The following is a 20,355-nucleotide window of genomic DNA, read 5'->3' on the forward strand; positions in this document are numbered from 1 at the left end:
GCGGCTCAGAGCGGCCCCTCATGCCAAAGTCAGCAGCACTGGGTCTTTGGTGGAACCGATTGATTTGTCTCCTGCCGCAGCCATCCTTTTTCAGGCCCTGGAGACCGTTCGGCAGTGCTTGAGAAATGCTGTTAAAGGCCTTTCTGGATGATTTCCTGTAACTGGGGTCTTATACCGAGAGCCTCGGGACATCAGAGGAGAGGGATCGTTGTCCCTGCAGAAAGCACTTTGCCACAGAGGATTAGCCCTTGGCTCGTAGCCGGGTAAAGGCACACGAGCTTTTCTCACGTTGCTCCCTCTCACTGCAGGTGGCAAGAAGATCCCAGGAGAAACAGCAGAGTGGGTTAGAGAGCACGACACCCAGGCATTTGCTGAGAATAATGTGGAGAAAACTGGAGATTTGCTCCATTGTGTGCTGAAGGAGAAAGTGTTGGCTAGAGGCACGTAGCTGCTGGAGCAGCATCAGCTGTGTTTGGCTGGGGGGGTAAAGCCCACCCTCACATCATCTGGCATGGCCCCTTTCCCACACACTTGCTGAGAATAAAAACCTCAGAATGAAGGAAGGAAAGAAACAAGGTGGAGATGGAGCTTCTAAGCACTGGGGAAGCCAAGGGGCCACAGCACCAGTCCAGGTGCTGGCGGAGCAGGAGAGACTCTTTCAGTACAAATCCTGTATGGAAAAGGTGGCTAAAGAGAGACAGAACAGATAAAGCTAGATGAGCTACTACAGGAGCAGAGGAGGGGAGGAAAGTGATGTGGGCAAAATGTAGGAGGCTTTTAGCAGCTGAGGACGGTTTGAATGAGGCTCTCTCAAGCCACCTCAAGCAATGGGGCGTATGAGCCCTAAAACGCAGCACGGCTCGGTAGCTGTGTCGAAAGTTCACCATCAGAACAAGGTCTTGTGATCAGACTTCTCTTCTGCTTTAAGGTTGGCAATTTCATGTGATCTCAGCATGATGACCGGGAAGCGAAGGCCTTGATGGCCCCAGTACTTTCCCGGGTGTTTTTTCTGCGGTGATCTGCAGAAATAAGCATGTAAGTTTGCAGAATACGGAAGAAACTGCCGAGTGTGCCAGTTCAAACAGCTTTAGCAATTTGTTCCACTTCTCAACCGTTGCACAGCCTGGAGCGGTTACAGGCTGCTCCACCTCTGCCCTGGCTGGTCACTGGTGAAACTGGCTCTGTTCCTTTCTCAGAGCTTAAACTGTAAATGAGCAGGGTAATTATTGCACTTCAATATTCATAGCTTTCTTGCCTGCGACCACGTTTCTGCCCTGCCCTGGGGACTGTGAGGGCTGCTCTGATGATGGTTCCTGTGCTTCCTCCCTGGGACCCACGGCCCGAGCACGGCGGACGGTCACAGAGGATCGGGGCTCAGAGCTGCTTTACAATGCCAGTGCCAACTCGAGCAAAGTTAATGTTCCGCTTTGGCTTCAACCAGGCGTTTCCCTGTAGGAGTTTTTGGGTGGACAGGCTTTGTAATGGTTTTGCTCTCTACTTCCCGATTCCCTGCTGAGGTGACGTTGGGCTTTGCCTCCATCACGGGGCAGTTCCCGTGAGTCTCGGTGGCTGTGGAGACCGACCTGGGCCTGGCTGCCCCCCGACCCTGCACGGAGCCCTTGGGGGTCTGTGACTGCACCTGCACAGATGCTGCCCGGCACAGGGATGGTGCATGGGGATGCATTAAAACCTAAAAGAGCTGTACTGGCCTACCGTGCGCTAGCGTTTGCCCTATTTCACAGAGCCCACACAGACAGCAGCCTTTGTGCAGCAAGAGAACGTTCTGCGGTCTTGTTTTGTGGCGGTAGCAGCTAACGCTTCCATCAGTGTCGGGGGTTTTCAGCCTGCGGGACGGAATTAGCAGCGGTGGAGCACGGCCCCTCCGGAGCCGGCAAACCGCGGAGCGACGAGGTGGTGGGCAGAGAGAACCATCCTGCAGAGCGCTGCTCCCCAGCTGGAGCTGGCACCCCAGCTAACCCCTTGACACCACCAGTGTCGGAGTTTATTAAAGACCGTGAGTCAGCCGAGCCTCGAGTACGGATCTCGTTAAGCAGTGCCGCACTAACATGCCCTTGCTCCTAAGACAGACTTTGCCTCCTACTTCTTCCAGTTCCCAGGCCCTTCCCCTTCCAGCAGGGATCTGTCTGACTTCACTTACCCACAGGTTTTGGTCGTACTTGTGCAGTCTCTTTTCCAGCATGATAAAAAGTGATAATGAGCAGAAGTGTAGAACAAGGTCAGACTCTGTGGGGGTTCACTTGTGGAGGGCAGCAGCTTCCTGCTGGCCCTGCTGCATCCCCGGTGGGGCCAGGATGTGTCTCCACTGCGGCAGTGTAACTGGGCGGTGTTAGAGAAGTGGACAAGGGGGGGGTTGTGGATGGGCTGTTTGGGGAGGAGATTGGGTACAGATGTGTGGTGTTCATTATTACTGTGTTTTCTCACAGTTCGGCAGGGGAAGGTTTCTCCTGCCCGTTTGCTTGTTGCTTGGCAGGCTCCCAGACCTGTGACCTTCACACCACGCAATTGCGAGAGTCCTCCCCGAGCCCCCGGGGGGGGTCTCTGTACCGTAATGTCTGGCTGGGTGTCACAGCCCAGAGATTTAATGCCTGCGGGGAGGCGTCCAAGGCCCGTCCATCATCTGGTGTCCCCCCGAGCTGGACGCAGATCACCGCCAAAGGGCGGAAGGTTTTTGGCCCATTAACAAAGCTCACGTTAAGAAACACAGAATTGGTGTAAAGATGCTGGCAGCCTGCAGGAACGCGGGGAGGAGAGCTGCAAAGCTCTGAGAGCACAGGTTGGTCAAGGGCCAGAGCAAGGAGTGGGCTGCGGAGATACCCCAGAGAGGTGCAAGAACAGCAACTGGGATGGGGAGCGGTGGAATGTGGGGTGTCTGTGAGAAGAGACGGGTGCCCCTTGGCTCCTGCTGGCCTTCCTGAGGGGAGGAGGCTCCGCTGCAGGGCTGGCAGCTGTACGGGACATGAGGGGAAACACCTGGGACCCTGCAGGGCGCTTCCTCGCTCCCGTTCCTGATGGAGCATCTCCAGCCGGGTCCAGCTCGAGTGAAGTCCTGACCCTGCACCCTCACACCTTTGTGGCTTTGCTGCCCAGATCTCCCTGGGTTGCCCACAAGCCACCCCAAAATCCCAGCCCAGGCCTCTGTGGAACAAGGAGGTTCCCGAGGGCAGGTTCTTCAGCCCAGACCCGTTGTTTGCTGCTGGGGGTTGTAACTTCTATGTCTGTGGTGCAGGGACGGGGGCTTCTGAAAAGTCAGCAGAAATATTGTCAATCCCTGAAATACACTTCAATTTTTAGACATTTTATTTTAATTTTTTTTCCTGACTGCAGGTTCAGAGGCTTTGCAGTCACTGTCATCCGGCACCTTGGCATTCAGCAGCAACCACCCGAACGTATCGTTAGGGCAGAAAGGTGGGTTTGTCTCCTGACAGCCAGGCCCTGTCCAGCCCTCAGGACCAGAGTGGGTGCTTTAAACCGCAGCAGTGGAATCACAAAGCCTCCACAGAGCCTAAGATTTACATGCACAGAACTTTTTTCCAGCATCTTCTTTCCTTCTCTGAAAAAAATGAAGTATTCTGCCTCTCTTCCATTTCCTCTTCTCCCACCAGCCTCACCCTATCTGGTGCTTCAAAGTGCCCTTAGATCTTAAATAAATTTGATTTAGAGCCACAAATACTTTATGTCATGCTCTTCTGGAAGCTGTTCCCTGGTTCCTCGTGCTGAGGCAGGGCCAGATCACAGCTGGAGGGGAGGCGGGGGGGGGGCTGCTTTTCTGGGACCCCCTTTCCTTCAATGTAGGGAAGAGGGATGACAGTACCAGTGACAACCAGGAACAGGGATGGGAACAGCTGGGTTGCTTCAGTAGCACCAACAAGAGTTTTGGTGGGGTTATTGATAAGTTTTAAGTATATTGGTGGGAATGTGTAAATAAGAGGCTGGATATGTGTCTTTTAATCCCTCACACTTACATCTTCAGGTCGAGGAGGGGTGGAACAGTAAGTCCTGTGACCTGAGTAAGGATTTGCTTCCCAGCAGCAAGGGAGGGGTTAAATTTTTACAGATTTTCTGGACCAGTAACAAGCCTTGGGAAATGCTGTGGGAAGGAGACTCCGAGGAGCCCCCTGTAGGGTGCAGACGGGCTGGGAGCTGGGCCCCCACTCCTCCCTCCTGCTCCCCAGCGGCAAAACACTCGTTCTTCTCCCCCCTCCTCCGGGTTTGGGTGGATTTGACCCCGATATGCTGGTCCAGCCGCGGGACTCCCACCCTGTTCCCACTGTCCGTGGGGTTCTGTGCGGCTGAGGGGCTGCCCCTGGCCACCGGCCTGGGAAGGGGTGTCTGTGCCACTGCTCGGCCCTGGCCACTTTGGGGCCACCGCTGGGCACAGCCAGGCTGCCTGGGGACAGCCCCCCAGATGTGAGACCGGTGACTGGGGGGGCTGCAGAGCCATCAATGGATGATGGCTCGGGAGTGGTGGCTGCCTCGTCCCCCCCCGGGGCTGTGTGCCTGTGCTGGGATGGCTGAGAGGGACACGCAGGGACCCCCATGGATGCTGCTGCTGGGTCGTGTCCATTGGGACACAACATGGGTAGGGGCAGGTACTGACTGTGCTGTCAATGCCTTCTCCTTCTCCTCCGCCTCTTCCTCCTCCTCCTCCTGCCAAGGCTGGCCCTGGGCTCCCCTGGCCGTACACCCCCGGGTGTCCCACGGGCAGGCGGGACAGCACAGCCCCCATGCTGGAGCGTGGGCTGCACCCTCCCACTCGAAGGACCAGATTTATTTCCTTTTCTTCTTCCTTGCTCACCACACACATTCCCTCACCGGATTTTACACTCGGGAGCCCACAAGGTGCTGCAGATGGGCCCCACTGCACCTTCAGCGATGGCCCCGGCGTCCTGGGGACCGGTGGCCACCTGGAGCATCCCTGGAATCCGCGCTCCCTGGAGACACCAGCGCCTTTGTGTGCGTTAGTAGGAGGGGACCCGCAACCCCCCCACGTCCCCCTTCCCTCCTCCCGCTGCTGCACAGCAGCCCAGGAGGTTTCTAAGCCTTTCAGGGCCGGCGTTTGCCCTGCCAGCGGCTCCTGCCATGAGGCTGCTCCTGGTCGTTTTGCCATCGCTGTTCTACGCCGCTACAAGTAAGTGACTGTCTTTGGAGGCCACGTCACACAAAGCGGGGAGGAACGCGGGTCATTTGAGTGGGGTGTTGGGCAGGGAGGGGGGCATCGCAGAGAGTTTGATAGTGGGAGTTCACTACAGACGCTGGCACAGGGCACAGGGACGGCGCTCTGCCGGGAAAGTGCTGTCCTGCGAGGAGAGGGCGTGTGCCTGGTGCCACGGCTCCGCACCGCTCGCTGCCCGCTCTCCTGGGCGCCCCGTGCTGCCCGCAGACGGCTGACAACTGTGATTCTGCCTTTTATTCGAGAGGAGGGGGAGATGGAGCCACTGCGGGGATGTTACGGTCTGAAGGGGGGGAGCGGTGAACAAAAACCAGGCTGAAAAGTGACACTTTTTGAAAAGTTGCTGAAAGTCAGGACGAGGGGGAGGAGGCAGGAGCTCTGCGCTTTTTCTATTTTAGTCTGATTTGTTGTGGTTTGCTTTTGTGGATGGCAATGTAAACTGTGCCCTCCCTGCCTGCCCGGTGGGAGAGAGGGGGGGTTAAACCTCCCCTCCCACCAAACGGTTGGTTGTGTCTCTGCTGTGGTTTGCTTCAGGTGCAGCTCAGCCCTCCTGGGGATGGCTTTGTGTGCGGTGCCGTGGGGAGGGGGATGCAGCCCTGGGCGGGGGGCAACGGGTGCTCGTGGTCCTGAGCCTGGGCGCTCCAGACGAACGGGACGGGACATGCTTCGCCCACATCCCGCGGCAGAACTCACCCGGTTTCTCTGCAGACAGAGGCAATGCGCCCCAGAGCGGGGGTCCTTCAGCCCTTTGCTTCCAGAGAACTTGCCCACAGCTGTTTTCTGGGCGATGCGTGGGCTTTGTTTACAAACCCAAGTGGCCCTTACGAAAAGTCTAGGCAGATGCTGAGGTGAACCCCGGCTACATTTGCGCTTCCTTCTGAGGCTCTGTCTCACGGTGCCTGTGCCCACCCCGTCCCGCCCCTGCCAGGGCAGGGCAGTTCATCTAACAGGCTGCATCATCCCCAGATCACCTGTATTCTCAGCAGTTTACCTCGCCTGAAACACGCACTTTTCCTCTCTTTGGGTTTGTTGGGTTTTTTTCACTTCTCTCCTGCCCCGGGTCATTTCTCTGATTTCTGTCCTGCGCAGTCCCTGGTTTCTCCAGCCCTGGGGGGGTTAGTGCAGAAGGAGTTCCTGTGGGGGTGGCTGGAAAGCATCGCTTTGGCTGGGACCCTGGGGCTTGAGCGTCACTGCTGAAAAAACACAAGTTATCTGTGTTTATATATATAACTATATATATGTATAAACTCTCCTCTCGGTATTTACATGCAGATACGCTGTCTGCAACAGGGATCTGAAGGCCCTGGAAAGGTTCCTGTTCTCTGGGTCCTACATAAATTCAGCCTAAGAAAACAGCCAGAAACCTGCGTGACATGACAGTAGGCGACAGTGAGCTTCCCTGCATAACCAGAAATGGAACTGAGACAGGAAAAAAACCCCTCTGGAGGGACCCAAGCTCAGGGCTCAGGGCTGGGGTCAGGTCTGCTTCCATTTGCAGGACTCGGAGAGGGTGCGGGATGTGCGTCCCTCTGCGGGGCTGCGAGAGCCAAAGCCAGGGGTGCTGCACCATCCCGGCCCATCCAGTTTGTGTTTTCTTACTCTTTCAGCCCCAAAACACTCTCTAAGGAAACACCTTTTTCCTTACAAGCCCGGCCCCTCGCCAGCCGCTGCCCTCCGCTGCCTGCGAGGGCAGGACCCGACGGCACCTCCAAAATCTCATTTCTCCTGCCCCCTCCTGTAAGAGGTTTCCCATTTTGGACGATTTGCAGCGAGAGGCTCTTGATTGCCCTTGGTCTTTGCCCGGGTTTGAATTCACTGGTTGGGTGTTGGCCTCGCAGGGGTCCTGCGGAGCTGTGCCAGGGCCGGGATAGACAGCAACCCAGGGAGCAGCCGGGCCGGCTTAAAAGTACTGCTGAAATAGTTCAGCAAACTGGCGCCTTGGCAGGTCGGCTCGCGCCCAGCCCGAGGGCTGCCTTGGGGATCTCTCAGCTGCCCCTGCTCCTAAAGCAAACGCTCGCCCACACGTTCCTCACGCGGGTGCCGTGAGGGAGCCGGCCGGACCCACGCACACGCTCACGGGGGTCCTGAGCCAACAGCAGCTCCCCTGCGCCGGCCGGGGCCCTCCCAGCGCGGCACCCGCGGGCAGCTCTCATGCTGGGGAGCAGCCCCCAGCCTCTCACAGGTGCTTCGCCCTGATGTACAGCGCAGACGTGAGCTGCTTCGACACAAATGTCATTTTATTTAGTTTTTTGCAAGAGCTTTTATTATTGGGTTTGATCTGCCAGCAGGAGGTATTTTTAATAAACACGATAAAACTCTTTTTTTGAAGCATTAACACTCAGCAGTTCTACTGGAAATAAACCTAAACTTGGCTCAAATTTTTGTTGTATTCGCTGCCCCGGAGGAACAGGTGCTTAGGAAAATGAACAGGAGCCATCGCGCCACAAGTGTATGTGTCCCCCGAGGGAGGGGTGTTTGTCCCCCCGGCAGTGGTGACCTGGGGCACTGAGCACCCCCTCTTCCCCGGGCAGAGCCTCCTCCGACCCACTCCCGGCGGGACGGACGCGCGTGTCCCTTGGGGCAGTTTCCCTGCGGTGACCTCTCCGTCTGCCTGCCCCAGGCCCTGCACTGCAACGGCGCAGCCGACTGTGCCAACGGAGCCGACGAGGACAACTGTGGTAAGCGGCAAGAGGGTGCTCTCAGGGTAACCCCCCGCCCTGGGGACGCCAGGACCCGGCACCAGGGGTGCATCAGAGCAGAGCTCCCTGGGAGCAGCGGCAGCGTGAGGAATCCTGGGTCTGCCTCAGTGTCCAGCTGCTTCCCTGGCTCTTGTGCCTGCGCGCTGTCCCGGCACAGTGGCCGCGTGTGTCCCCGCATCCCTCAGGGGTTCTCCCGGTCTGGGCTGTAGGAAAACCCTCATTGCTGCAAGGTGGGGGCTGTTATTTCTGGGCCGTGGGGGAGAGGCAGAGGAGCAGAGGGGCTCCGCCTTGTCACTCAGGTCAGGAGGGTTCGGCACATTTGAGTTCCTTTTTTTGCACAATGCACTGTGGAGCAATTTGCTCAGGGATGCCGCATCCAGGAGTGTAAATGAGCTAGAGACTGAACAAATTCACATCTTCTGGGGCCTGATTAACTGAGTGGCTTGGATGCCGCGTCTGGCCCGGGATATCCCCAAGGCGGGCTAGGTGGGATGCTAGAAGTAGAGGAAAGCAAGTTTTTGGGTGGCTGTGCTTGGAGACATGCGACAGGGCTGGGTGAAGCTCTGCTCTGCCCCGTGCAGCTGTGGGGCTGGAGCCACATCTCCAGTTTTGTGCGCCCGAGCGCCATCTCCCACAGCTGCCAGGGCTTTGCTCCGCACCGTAACGGTGGTCCCCGCTCTCTGCCCTGCAGTGGACGACAGCGGCTGGCTGCAGATCCTGGGGGACACGCTGGCTGCCCGGAGCGGCGGGATGGTGGTGGAAGAGGAGGGTGCTGCCTGCTGTGAGCCGTCCTCCCCCGGGCCGGGCGTCCTTCCCCACGCCGCAGGTCTCCCCCAGACCCTCCCCGCAGCGCGTCCCCTCTGCTTGCCCGCAGGGCTGGAGCTCGTCCCGGCGCGGTGCGGGTGCCAGGGCAGGGCTGTAGACTGCACCCAGCAGGACCTCGCCTCTGTCCCCTGGGTCTCCTCCAACGTGAGCAGGATGTGAGTAGCAACGGGCACCAGCACCTGCCAGGAAAACAAGCTTGAAGGGCGGGCAATAACATCCCTGGCTTTCATTTCTTGTCCCTGGTGAGCCCTTTCCGTGCTGACAGACCCCTCTCTGCTGAGCTTCGGCTGCTCACCGCGACCCTCCCGCAACAGCACCGAGCTGGGAGCAGGGAAGGGCCGGTCCTGCCTCCCGCCGGGGTGCACGGGCTCAGAGACTGGGGAGGCGGAGGCCTGGGGAGCCTTTGCACACATGAAGCAAGGGCTGAGAGTGTGGAACAACTCATCTGCAGCAAATGGTGCTTGCAAATTGGGAAGGCAATTAGCCGTGTAGTGTTGATGAAGAGCAGCTGCCTTGCATTTTGTTTGTATTGCCCAAGAAGAGGAGGTCTAGTTTTCACTGTTCTTATTTGATAAGGGCCTCTCCTCTGTCCTGCTCTGCTGGCTCTGGGTTTGACTTGTTTTCCTGCTATAGGGACCTGAAGAAAAATAAAATCCATTCTCTGCTGGACAATCAGTTTGCCAGGTACCAGAACCTGAAGAAGCTGTGAGTATCACCCACCTTTATCCTGCTCTGCGTTTTTTTTTCTGGCAAAAGGGGAGAGCAGTGGATGTGTGGGTCTGCAGCAGTGGGGCCACAGGTAGAGGACCGGGTGTGTGCACTTGTCGGGGCGGCTTTGTTCAGGACAGGACACTACCTGTGTCCAGACAGCAGCTTTCTTCAGCTCCCGGAGCCTGTGATGGGGCACTGCAAGCTGCTGACACGCTCCCCCCACACCACTCCCCACGGGTGGGTGAGCAGGTCGTGGGGCAGCGCCCGTGTTGGCCCGTAACCATCCTGTGTGCGTGGTGGCACGTGGTGCCGAGCGACCGTCCCGCTCCGGAGAGCTCGGGCCCTTCGGTCGCTCAGCCCCTCTCCTCTGTGGTGGGGAGGGCTGCGGTGGGGCGGGGTGAGGGGTGTTTGCTCCCCGGGGTGGGACGGCGGCTTTGTACAGCCATAACCGCGTGAGGCAGCCACTTGTGACCTTCGAGGAACCTGTACCTTCAGCTTCCTTCCCTCTGCGAGGGGTAAATGAGGTGGAGAGGGAAAACAGCCTCTCCAGGGTCGCTTGAGACAGGTCCCTGTGGCAGAGCAGGGGCTGCAGCCCAGCCCTCCGTCCCCGAGTGCTACTGGGACAGCTGGCCTGTGATGCTGGGCAAGCAGTAGTCAGACCTGTGAGCCCTGGGGCTCACATCCCTCTTCCCTAGGGACCGCAGATCCTGAGAGCCCCTTAGAACACATACTTCTTCTTCAAGTTCTTTTCTGTTTTATTTTAAATAGGTTTTTGCAAAACAACAAGATCTGGTTGATCTCACCCAAAGCCTTTTCTGGACTTTCTCAGCTTAAAATGTTGTGAGTAAAGGTGTCTGTGTTATGGGGTCCCAGGGAGGGGACCCGCGGGATAGATGTCCCCCCTCTTGGCGTGAAGGCTTGAGGCTGAGCTCTGAGCCCTTTTTCTCACTCCTGCAAGAGTTGGCTTCAAGCTGGAGTTGCAGGTGGTTTAGGTGAACGTGGGGCAGAGGCATTTCCCCCGCCCCCAAATGTGGTGCTCCCACCTCTACGTTATCCAGCCTGAGCTGGGATCCTGCGTTTGGGCCACCAAGGGAGACAGTGCCAGGGGCACCCAGAGCCGGGGCCCGTGGCAGCTCGGGAGGAGCCGCTTTAGCAGAAGCAGAAGCAGGTTTGGTCGGCAGCGGTGTCTGAGGATCGCTCTCCCCTCCACCCCGGCTCCAGGTTCCTCAGCCACAACAGGATCACGAAGCTGAAGCCCCGGGTGTTTGAGGACCTGCATCGCCTCGAGTGGCTGTGAGTTCCTCTGCTGGTCCCAGAAAATGTGACCGATCCTGACTTTTCCTTGCATGTACCATAACTTCCTCTTCCTGAGGGGGGAAAAAGCTGGGCACGACTGTCTCGGGGTGTCTGTGCTAACCTGCCAGTGGCCGTGGGGGCGATGGGCGCGATGCCCGGCTGGGTCTCCACCTCCCCACTGGCCCCGGAGACCAGCGCACAGTTGGCCTCTTTTTTATTAAATTCCTCTTTGAGTTCCCCTGTTACTGAGGCTGAGAGTAGCACGGACTGGACGTGGTCTTGGCTGAAATCTCGTGATGGCCAGCTGGTCCCGCGGGGGCTGGCCGTGCTGCGCTCCCCTCGCGGGGCACGGGATGGGCTCCGTGCAGAGACAGCCTCAGCCCTGGGCTGCAGCACCAGGGGGTTGTGTAGAAAAGGCTGCAAGTGCACCATTAAACACGGAGACCTGCAGCTCCATCACCTTGAAAAATACGCACCTGAATTGAAAGCACAGCAAATATCCTTCCCTTCTGCTTATCCTCAAAGGCTCCGTTTGATCGGGGCCCATGCGGTGTGTGGTTCTACACATGGAGCTCAAAGGTATCGCTGCAGAAGAGAAACTGCGAAGGCCACTTTACAAGGTGCCTCGTTCCCCTCCTGCGTCTGCAGGAGCTGCTCGGGCAGGTCTGGCACCCCCCGGCTTCCCGCCTCTCACTTGCCGTGGGACCAGTGCAGTTATTCCTTAAATCAAAGAGGGCAAACAGAGGATGAGCTGCTCGCAGAGGGTGGTCTGTGGTGCAAACAAGCCAGAGGACTTTTGAGAAGCCAAGCACAGCCTGAATTCCCCAAGTGGTTTCTGATTTATCTTTATTTTGCAGCAGAAGAGAGGAAAAATCCACCAGACCCTGACTGTGAAGGAATCCAGACTCTGCAGCTGGATCTAACGCTTCAGCCAGGGCTGCCTGGGCAGGATCCAAGGAGGGGGGGTCAGGCTTCAGAGGGGGCAGCCCCCTGCCCAGGGATCGGTGTCCATGGAAAATTTCAGAGAGAAGGGATGGATCCCCCTCCAGCTGGGGCAGCACAGAGTGCTAGATGAGGGGTTTCCCCTGACAGGAGGGTCCTGCTGCCCCCTGCCCTCTCTGGTCCCCCCCTCTCACCTCTCCCCTTCTCCTTCCAGGATGCTGGACAACAACAGGATTGCTCGGATCGTCCCCGCGACGTTTGCAGGGCTGAGGTCGCTGTATTTCCTGTGAGTAGGGGCAGGGACAGCCCTTTTGCAGGGTTTGGGGAGACCCCCCTCCGTGGAGTCTGCCCGGCACCTCCCGCACCCCTTCTCCAGGCGCTTTTCGGGGCAAGCCAAGGGTTCTGCGGCTTCCTCACCCTCCCCGGGAACAAGGGAGGTGTCTGTCTCGCTCCCGTCCCCAGGAGCTGGCGGGGGAACCGGCAGGCTTTGCTGCTTCTCTGAGCCATCTCCTGCTCTCAGCACGCTCTAATTAAGACTAGTGTTAATTGCTTTTGCTTGGGACAAGCAAGTCCCTGGGCAGTTTGGCCTGGGCAGAGCCTCAGCTCATCCCGCTGAGCAGGGTGGGCAGCGGCGCCTGCGGTTTGGGTTGCCGAGTGCTCCTGGAGGTTGCAAACAGCATCCGACAGTTCCCCACGCCGCTGCCCCACTGCTGGGTGTCTTCACACCGGGTCGCCTCGAGCCAAGGGGTGGTTGTAGTCCAGATGTTTCCACGACGGAAGTACAGGATAATTAAATTGCTTTAACCCCCGTAAAAACAATTTTGCAGTCGCTAGAAGATGACTTTAACACCTTCCCTGTAGTTCAGAATACAGATCAGAAACCTTGGCAGCAGTTTGGAGTATTAGGGGAGAGGTTTTGGCTGTTACGGCAGAAAAAAACACGTGTGTGTGAGTGCACGGACACAGAGAGATGCTCCTGTACATCTGGCCACGTTTGAAGCTGTGTTCCCTGGGCGTACACCCGCAAGTGTAGCGTGGCGTGCTGCAGCCGCGGCTGCTGGTCCGGGCTCGCGCCGCCTCTGCGGGAGATGGAACTGCTGGAGTTGGCTGTAAAAGCCTGAGCGTTGGGTTTTGGGGTGTGGGCACTCGGGTAAGGGCTGCAGCTGTGCCCGGGGAGCCATGGGGCTGGCGGCAGCCCTGGGGGAGAGGGGCTCTGACCCCAGGGCTTTGCTCTTCTGCGAAAAGCACTCGGTGACCACAGACCCGTCCCCACTCTGTGCCCCGAGGAGGGGCCGCGGGGGCTGTGGTGGGACAGAGCTCCCCACCGCTCCATGACGTACCCCGTTTATCCTTCCGCATGTTGTTTATTTTTTTTTTCTTTTTAGCAAATCGAATAAACTAAAACTGTGGTCACAAACCGTGCGGTGAGGAACACCGTGCGCACAGGCTTGTGCAAAAGTGCTGGGAAAAGCACCAGCGGGAGTTCAGGCTGTAAATTTGCCTTCACTGGCTGTCGCCCCAGGGCCACTTGCTGCCGCTTTCATGCACCATTCTCCTGGTGCCCTGCCCGTCACAGCCCACTGGAGAGCATCTCCCACAGCCGCTACGTGAGCCCCATATCCTTGCCTTTATTTTTTTTCCCCCGAGCTGAACTTGCTCTCTGGTTTTGCATGGTCTGGGGCTCGCGGGAGCCGTGTGTCCGCAGCCACGCTGCTCTGGGCCTTGCACCCTCCACATACCCACACAGCTGAGGCCACGGCCCAGCTGAGAGCCCTTGTGAACCACTGCCCGGTCCAGGAGCAGCAGCAGAACCTCGTCCCTGCGCGGGGTTGTGTCCTGGGTGGATGTACGGTGCCGTGACCTTGTTTTTCCTCGTTGCCTCCCGAGCAGGTACATGCTGAACAACTCTTTGGCTCAAATACCCAGTGCCTCTCTCTGCACGGAGATGCCAAAGCTCAGCTGGCTGTGAGTACCCTGCCCAGGGGGCGGGCAGGGGCTGCTGCTGGCGCTGCTCCCGTTCCCCGCTGGGCTCCAGGAGCAGGGAAGGGGCAGAGAGGGCTGGGAGCATCCTGCAGTGGATGGGGGCAGAGCAGAGGGCAATCAGGGGGTGGAGGATCATGCTGGGCAGCCTCCAGGCATGGTGGAGACCTGGGGGTGAGTCTGGGGAAGCAGCAGTTGTGACAGTGCCTTTTGCAGGGAGCTGGAAGGGAACAGGATCCGGGCGGTGCGCAGGGATGTCTTCCAGGAGTGCCACGACTTCATGGTGCTGTGAGTACCCGGGGCCCGGCCGTGGGCTCCTCTCCTGCAGCTCCTGGAGGGGTCCCGGCGGTGACGCAGGCGCTGAGCAGGGCGTTGGAAGGTCGTGCCGCTCTGGCAGGGCTTGATTCCACCCTGCGCCCACCTCGTGGTCCCTGTCTGCGCAGCGAAGAGCAGCTGCCCTGGGCTGGTCTGTGGAGAGGTGGGGATATGGATGGGGGGGAAGATCCCCCCCGGCCTGATCTTGGTGCTCTGACCACTGCCCCCGCACTATGTCTCCAAGGATGAGCACTTTGGAAAGCTCTGCTGTGCCTTTCCAGCCAAAGATTGCGGCACAAAGACCTTGTTCCCCCATCCTGCTTTTCTTGGAGAAGCCCAATAGACATTTAATCTCCAAAATACGCTCCCCTACATTTTCTCCTCCCGGGAAGCTGCCCGCAGCCCCCCATGCCGGGTGGTGAGCTGCCACCCCGCTGTCCATCCTTCTGCGGCCGAGCCCGCTGACTTTGATCAGCAGCGTGTTTCTCGGGGCTGTTATGGCAGTGCCATGGAAACGTCCCTGCGGGTGAGACCGATGGTGTAAACACACCGGCCGTGACACGGGCGGCAGCTTTGCAAGCAGAGGCAGCAGATGAGACGGGGACTCGTGTCTGGGCTTTGTAGGATGAGCCGTACTGGCCCGACTCCCCCATCTCCCCCATCCTGCCCAGCCACGCCATGAGCCGTGTTAGGCCAGGCTGCCCTGATCGGGGTCTGAGCACAGCTTAACGTGAGCCTCCACCAAGGAGCACCGTCCCCAGGCCGTGGCACTCACGGGGGTCCCAGCACCTTCGAGCGTGTGCCATCCCGCAGGGCTCTGGCCCCACTGCTCTGCCCCCGCTGGCGTTTCTTGATGCACCGTTCTGGGCACCGTAACCGGCTCCACTCGCCCTCCACAGCTCCCATGGGCTCTGCCCTCAGTTCCGGGCTTGTCTGTGACGGAGCCTTGTGCCGTGAGCTGGGCTCTGGCTCAGACCCTCACAACAGCGGGGCTTTTGGCTGTGCTGGCCCCTGAGGTGCTGGTTGTGTCTCGGTGTGTTTGGGAGGGACGTGGCAGGGCTGGGTGCATCCCAGGGGTGAGCCCCGGGCCACGTCAGCACCCCCAGTTTCTTGCAGCCAGACTGGAGGTCAGAAGATGCTCTCAAAGGGTGTGTGGGGCTGGGCCGTGCCCCCACGCTCGCTCTCCCCTTCCTTCTCCTCCAGGATCCTGCGCAGAAACAAGCTCAGGTGGATCCAAAACGGGACGTTTTCCAGGCTGAACAGGCTGGTGGAGCTGTGAGTTTCCAGCCATCGCCTGCCCTGACCCCCCACCCTTCTCCTGCAGGCGAGGGCTGGGGACTCTGCTCTGCCCCTGCCCAGGGCACCTCAGTGCTCAGCACCCTGGGGTGCAAGGCTGGGTGCCCTCAAACACCGTTCTCCTTCCCGCAGTGACCTGTCGTCCAACAGACTCGAGCAGCTCCCCTCCTCTCTGTTTAACGGCCTGGCTGAGCTCCAGCAGCTGTGAGTACTGGGGCTGCGCTGCCCCGGGGGGGTCCCCCTTTTCCCCTGCATCACGTTGGGTAAGCGGCCTTGCTGCACGGGCTGGTTGCCCACCAGAGCTGTGGTGGCCCCGGCAGGACGGGCTCCCTGCCGGCAGGTCCGCCTGCTGCCATCGCAGACCCTCTGCTTCAGGGCTGTGTACCCATCCGGGGGGGGGAAGGCACAGAAAGCCACCCCCTGGCTCTCACTTCCAGGTGGGAAAAATACCAAAGGCTCATCTCTTTCCAGGAATATTTCCTACAACCCCTTGAAGGAGATCTTCCCCGGCCAGTTTGAGAGCCTGCCCCAGCTACGCTCCCTGTGAGTCCTGCAGCGTCCCCGACCCTACAGCGCTGCCTCCGCCAGCCCCAGCCTGGGGCCGCCCACAGCATCCCCTGCTCTGGTTTCCTTTTGCAGGAGCCTGGAAGGGCTGGAGATCCCCAACATCCACAACCTGACCTTCCAGAAGCTGGCCAACCTCTCCCACATGTGAGTGGAGGGGGTGCCGGGGGCTGCTGCCGCCCCAACACCCATGTCCGAGGGTGCTGGGAGGGAAACCAGTTCACTCCTCCAGCCACGAGCTGGTCATTTCAGCCCACGGGAAGGCCCTGAGCACGACGATGCTGTTTAAATCCCCCTGGGGCGAGAGGGTCTCCCAAAGCTGGGGCTTACGTAGAACAAGGGGAGCGGTTTGCAGAGCGCGAGGGCCCCAGCCGAGCATGATCTGTATTTCTGAAGGTTCACGCTGCATCGGCGGGGTGGGCGAGGCGATTCGGCCAGGCCCAGGCATGTCAGGCTGCGTGCTGAGCTGGGGTTAATTAATCCCATTAAAGTCCCTTTTGCTTGGGTCTGAGCTGATCACCTAAGAACCCCAGAGCTGTGCAGCGAGCCAGGCTGGGTGGGCACCGCGCACAGGGTGGGAGCAGGAGCACGCAGCCAGCTGGGAGCTTCTCTTTGGATGGGGAAAAAAAAAAAATCATTCATTTTCTCCAGATGCACATTTTAAAGAAGCTGTAATGAAAGGCAACCGTGCATCTTCCTTTCTGTAATTGGTCTGTTTGCACTATAAATATGGTACATTTTCTACCTGACTTCCTAATAAGCAATCGTGTTGGCTCCTTTTATCTATAATTAAGCGGAAATGAGCCTCGCGTTGCAGTTTTGTGGCCACTTTCTAATGTAGAGATTAGCTAAGCTTATATGGATTGGCTTTTATAAGGCTTGAAAAGACTAATCTAAAATAATAGGCAGGGGAAAAAAAATGTGAATACCTGTTAATGGAACTTGAAGGATTTGAATAAGAGATTGATTTTTAAATGTTAGTTTGTAAGAATCGTGGGTTGGAGGAAAACACTCATATTTATCAGTCGGCAGTGCTGACAGCGCCAGAGTTAAGAGCGTGACTGTGGTACATGATCCAAAAAGCTCTGGGTGCCTCCAGCCAGTTTTGCGAAGGCTTCAGGGTGTTGCTTGTCTGAGCCCAACTGCAACTGGGGGCAAACGGGGAGCCCCTCGCTCAGCCCCCACCACGCTCCGTGTCCCCTGTGGGTCCCTGTGCCCACCCCGGGTGCCATCGCAGGGAGGGCTGGGTGCTGGCATCGCCCGTCCCCGCTCCCTCCCCGCCTCACGGCTGCCCCATCTCCCCGCCCCGGCTCTGTGTGAGTCCCCAGGCTCTGGGGGCCCTTCTCCACCCAGACAGGGTAAAACGTGGCCAGGGGGCTGGGGGCAGGCACAGGGGCTGTGCATGCCCGACTGTGCTTGCTGCCTCCGTGGTCACACCAGGAAACCTTCTGCCCCGACCCGACAGCTACTTCAAGAAGTTCCAGTACTGCAGCTACGCGCCCCACGTCCGCAGCTGCAAGCCCAACACCGACGGCATCTCCTCCTTCGAGCGCCTCCTGGCCAACGTCATCCTGCGGGTCTTCGTCTGGGTCATCGCCTGCCTCACCTGCTTCAGCAACCTCGCCGTCATCTGCCTGCGGTCCCTCCTCGTGGCCGAGAACAGCCGGCACGCCATGGCCATCAAGTCCCTGTGCTGTGAGCTGGCGGCGGGGGGTGTGGAGGGAACCGGGCGGACGAGCTGCCCCCTGGCACCCCCCGGGAGGGCCTGTCCGGTGGAAGCCAGCACTGTGCGGTGCAGCCGGGGCCCCATTGCTGCATTCTTTCTCCTTGTGCTGGGTTTCTGGGCATCCCTCTGTGCCTGGGGCACCTCGGCCCCTGCCCCCGGGTCTGTGCTCACAGGCACCCGCGGGCAGCTCTTCCATATTTTTATAAGGATAGTTATAGATGTATAAAGCTGAAGGCTGCCCAGGCCGTCACAGAGGCTCTGTGATGGTTTTATGGCCACGGGGCTGATACAAAAGCTACATTTGCCCGCGGGTGCTCTTTTCTGATCCCTCCCAGGTGCAGACGGCCTGATGGGCATCTACCTCTTCATCATCGGAGCCTTTGACCTCAAGTTCGCGGGTGAATACAACAAGCACGCCCGGGGCTGGATGGGCAGCCTCCCGTGCCAGCTGGTGGGCGGCCTGGCCACGCTCTCCTCCGAGGTGTCAGTCCTGCTGCTGACCTACATGACTCTGGAGAAATACTTCTGCATTGTTTTCCCGTTCAGCCACCACCGAGCTGGCAAGAAGCAGACTGTCTCGGTGCTAGTGGCCATTTGGCTTCTGGGCTTCTCCCTCAGCATCGTCCCCCTCTGGTGCAAGGAGACCTTTGGGAACTACTACGGGAGGAACGGGGTGTGCTTCCCGCTGCAGTCCGACCTGGGCGAGCGGCCCAGTGCCCGCGGCTACTCTGCCACCATCTACCTGGGTAAGGCCACCTCGAGACCTGGGGATGGGGACGATGTGGGGCAGGACAGGCTTCCCAGGTGGGAGCAGGGGGGTCCCGGGTGCCATGAGAGCCCCCATGGCCTCCATCAGCAGGAACAGGCTGGGCGAGGAGTGGATGGAGAGCAGCCCCAAGGAGGACACTCATGTGCTGGGCTGCACCCAGAGCAGGGTGGGCACAGGGCGGCATGCTCCCCTCTGCTCCACTCTGGGAGACCCCCCTGCAGGGCTGGGTCCAGCTTGGGGGCACCAACAGCAGAAGGACACAGACCTGCTCGAGCGGGGCCAGAGGAGGCCACGGAGATGCTGGGGGGGTTGGAGCCCCCCTGTGAGGACAGGCTGGGAGAGTTGGGGGGTTCAGCTGGAGGAGAGAAGGCTCCGGGGAGACCTTAGAGCAGCCTCCCAGGGCTGAAAGGGGCTGCAGGAACGGGGGGAGGGACTCATCATCAGGGGGAGGGATAGGATGAGGGGTGATGGTTTTAAACTGACAGAGGAGAGATTTAGGTGAGATCTAAGGCAGAAATTGTGCCCTGTGAGGGGGTGAGGCCCTGGCACAGGCTGCCCAGAGAAGCTGTGGCTGCCCCCTCCCTGGAAGGGCTCAAGGCCAGGTTGGACGGGGCTTTGGGCAACCTGGGCTGGGGGAAGGTGGCCCTGCCCGGGGCAGGGGGTGGAACTAGAACCATTCTGTGATTCTGACTTAACGGGTCACTTCCATCCCGCTGGGCCCCTGTAAGATGGGGTGCCAACTCTGCCCTCCGTCCCGGGCTCGGGGGCAGGTCCCTGCTCCAGCCTGGCCCTGGCCCTGGGCATCCCTGGGCTAAGGCTGGACGCAGGACTCGCCAGGGCCGCTGTCTCTGCCCCCTCTAGTGATAGAAGCAGGAGTAGTCCTGCTGCTGCCGATCCTGACTGGCAAGGTTTGCGCTTTGCCTGAGCTCAGAGCAAGGTTCCTTCCTCTCCAGGCTTGAATCTCGCAGCCTTCATCACCATCGTCTTCGCCTACTCCGGCATGTTCTACTCCATCCACATCACTGCATCCAAAACTGCGGAGAGAGGCGTCTGCTCGCGGGAGGTCGCCATTGCGAAGCGGTTCTTCTTCATCGTCTTCACCGATGCTCTCTGCTGGATCCCCATCTTCCTCCTCAAGCTGCTCTCCCTGCTGCAGGTGGAGATACCAGGTGAACCCCCCCTTCCCCCCGCAAGGCCCCAAAGCAGAGCCCACCACCACGGCCGGCGCTGGGCTGCGAGAGGAGATGGGGAGTGTTACTGGTTTCCCTGCCCCTCCCCGGGGAGCAGCAGCCACGACCCCCCCATGGGGGTTGCCCATCCAGCCCTGGGCTCACAAACAGCTTTGCCACGTTGGCCGCTTAACGTCGTGTCCTTGTTGGCACAGGCACTGTCACCTCTTGGGTGGTCATCTTCATCCTGCCCATCAACAGCGCCCTGAACCCCCTCCTCTACACCCTCACCACCGCCTCCTTCCAGGAGAAGGTGAAGGGCTGGCTGCAGACCGAGCAGCTGGAGCCGCACGAGTCCCGCAGGACCTTCACCCCAGGGACGAGGCTGGGCACCAGCCCCTGACCTGGCCCGGCAGCACGAGGGTGCCCGCGGCTCCCCAGCCCGACCCCTGGCCCCGTAGCCCCACAACGCGACACATCCCTCAGCTCTGGGATGCTCCCGTGTCGGAGAATGGCTGAGCATGGAGGGCTCCTCATCGTTAGTACTTTTATTAATTACACGGAGGGGAAGAGCAGCCCCCGTCCAAGTCAAACAATCTGTTGCAGTTGCATATGATACAAAACAAAAGTCCCTTAAATACAAAATACACGTCTTTCAAGTGAGCATCACCTGGCGCTGAGCTCTACCACTGCAGGTATATATTAATATTCCAACTGTACAAGTATTTATAGTAGAAAAAAAGAAACATTATAAAAAAATATTAGGAGAAAAATCACTCCCCCAAATGTTAGTTATATTTTTATATATATATAAAATATATATATATATGAAAACACACACCAGAGGCTGAGTTGCTTTCCCCCCCCCCCCC

At 58.9% G+C, this 20,355-nt stretch overlaps 1 protein-coding gene across 1 annotated transcript; it reads left to right on the forward strand.

Annotated features, from left to right (window-relative positions):
- The first annotated feature begins 5,100 nt into the window (after positions 1-5,100).
- LOC113480211 (relaxin receptor 1-like) lies at positions 5,101-19,886 on the forward strand. Its single transcript, XM_026848831.1, has 18 exons — positions 5,101-5,149; positions 7,723-7,869; positions 8,582-8,671; positions 8,765-8,870; positions 9,349-9,420; positions 10,195-10,266; positions 10,648-10,719; positions 11,879-11,950; positions 13,555-13,629; positions 13,861-13,932; positions 15,163-15,234; positions 15,388-15,459; positions 15,727-15,798; positions 15,895-15,966; positions 17,285-17,514; positions 17,881-18,291; positions 19,268-19,483; positions 19,699-19,886. The coding sequence occupies exons 1-18, from the start codon at positions 5,101-5,103 to the stop codon at positions 19,884-19,886; spliced, it is 2,160 nt and encodes a 719-aa protein (XP_026704632.1).
- The last annotated feature ends 469 nt before the right edge of the window (positions 19,887-20,355 follow it).

The sequence above is a fragment of the Athene cunicularia genome, assembly GCF_003259725.1.
Source record: "Athene cunicularia isolate RWA chromosome 4 unlocalized genomic scaffold, athCun1 chr4_part3, whole genome shotgun sequence".
Taxonomy (NCBI): domain Eukaryota; kingdom Metazoa; phylum Chordata; class Aves; order Strigiformes; family Strigidae; genus Athene; species Athene cunicularia.

Coding starts and splice junctions, on each gene's coding strand:
- LOC113480211 (XM_026848831.1), top strand. CDS start 5,101: ATGAGGCTGCTCCTGGTCGTTTTGCCATCGCTGTTCTACGCCGCTACA. Junction 10,267..10,647: donor CTTTCTCAGCTTAAAATGTT/GTGAGTAAAGGT, acceptor CCCCGGCTCCAG/GTTCCTCAGCCACAACAGGA. Junction 19,484..19,698: donor GCTGCAGGTGGAGATACCAG/GTGAACCCCCCC, acceptor TTGTTGGCACAG/GCACTGTCACCTCTTGGGTG.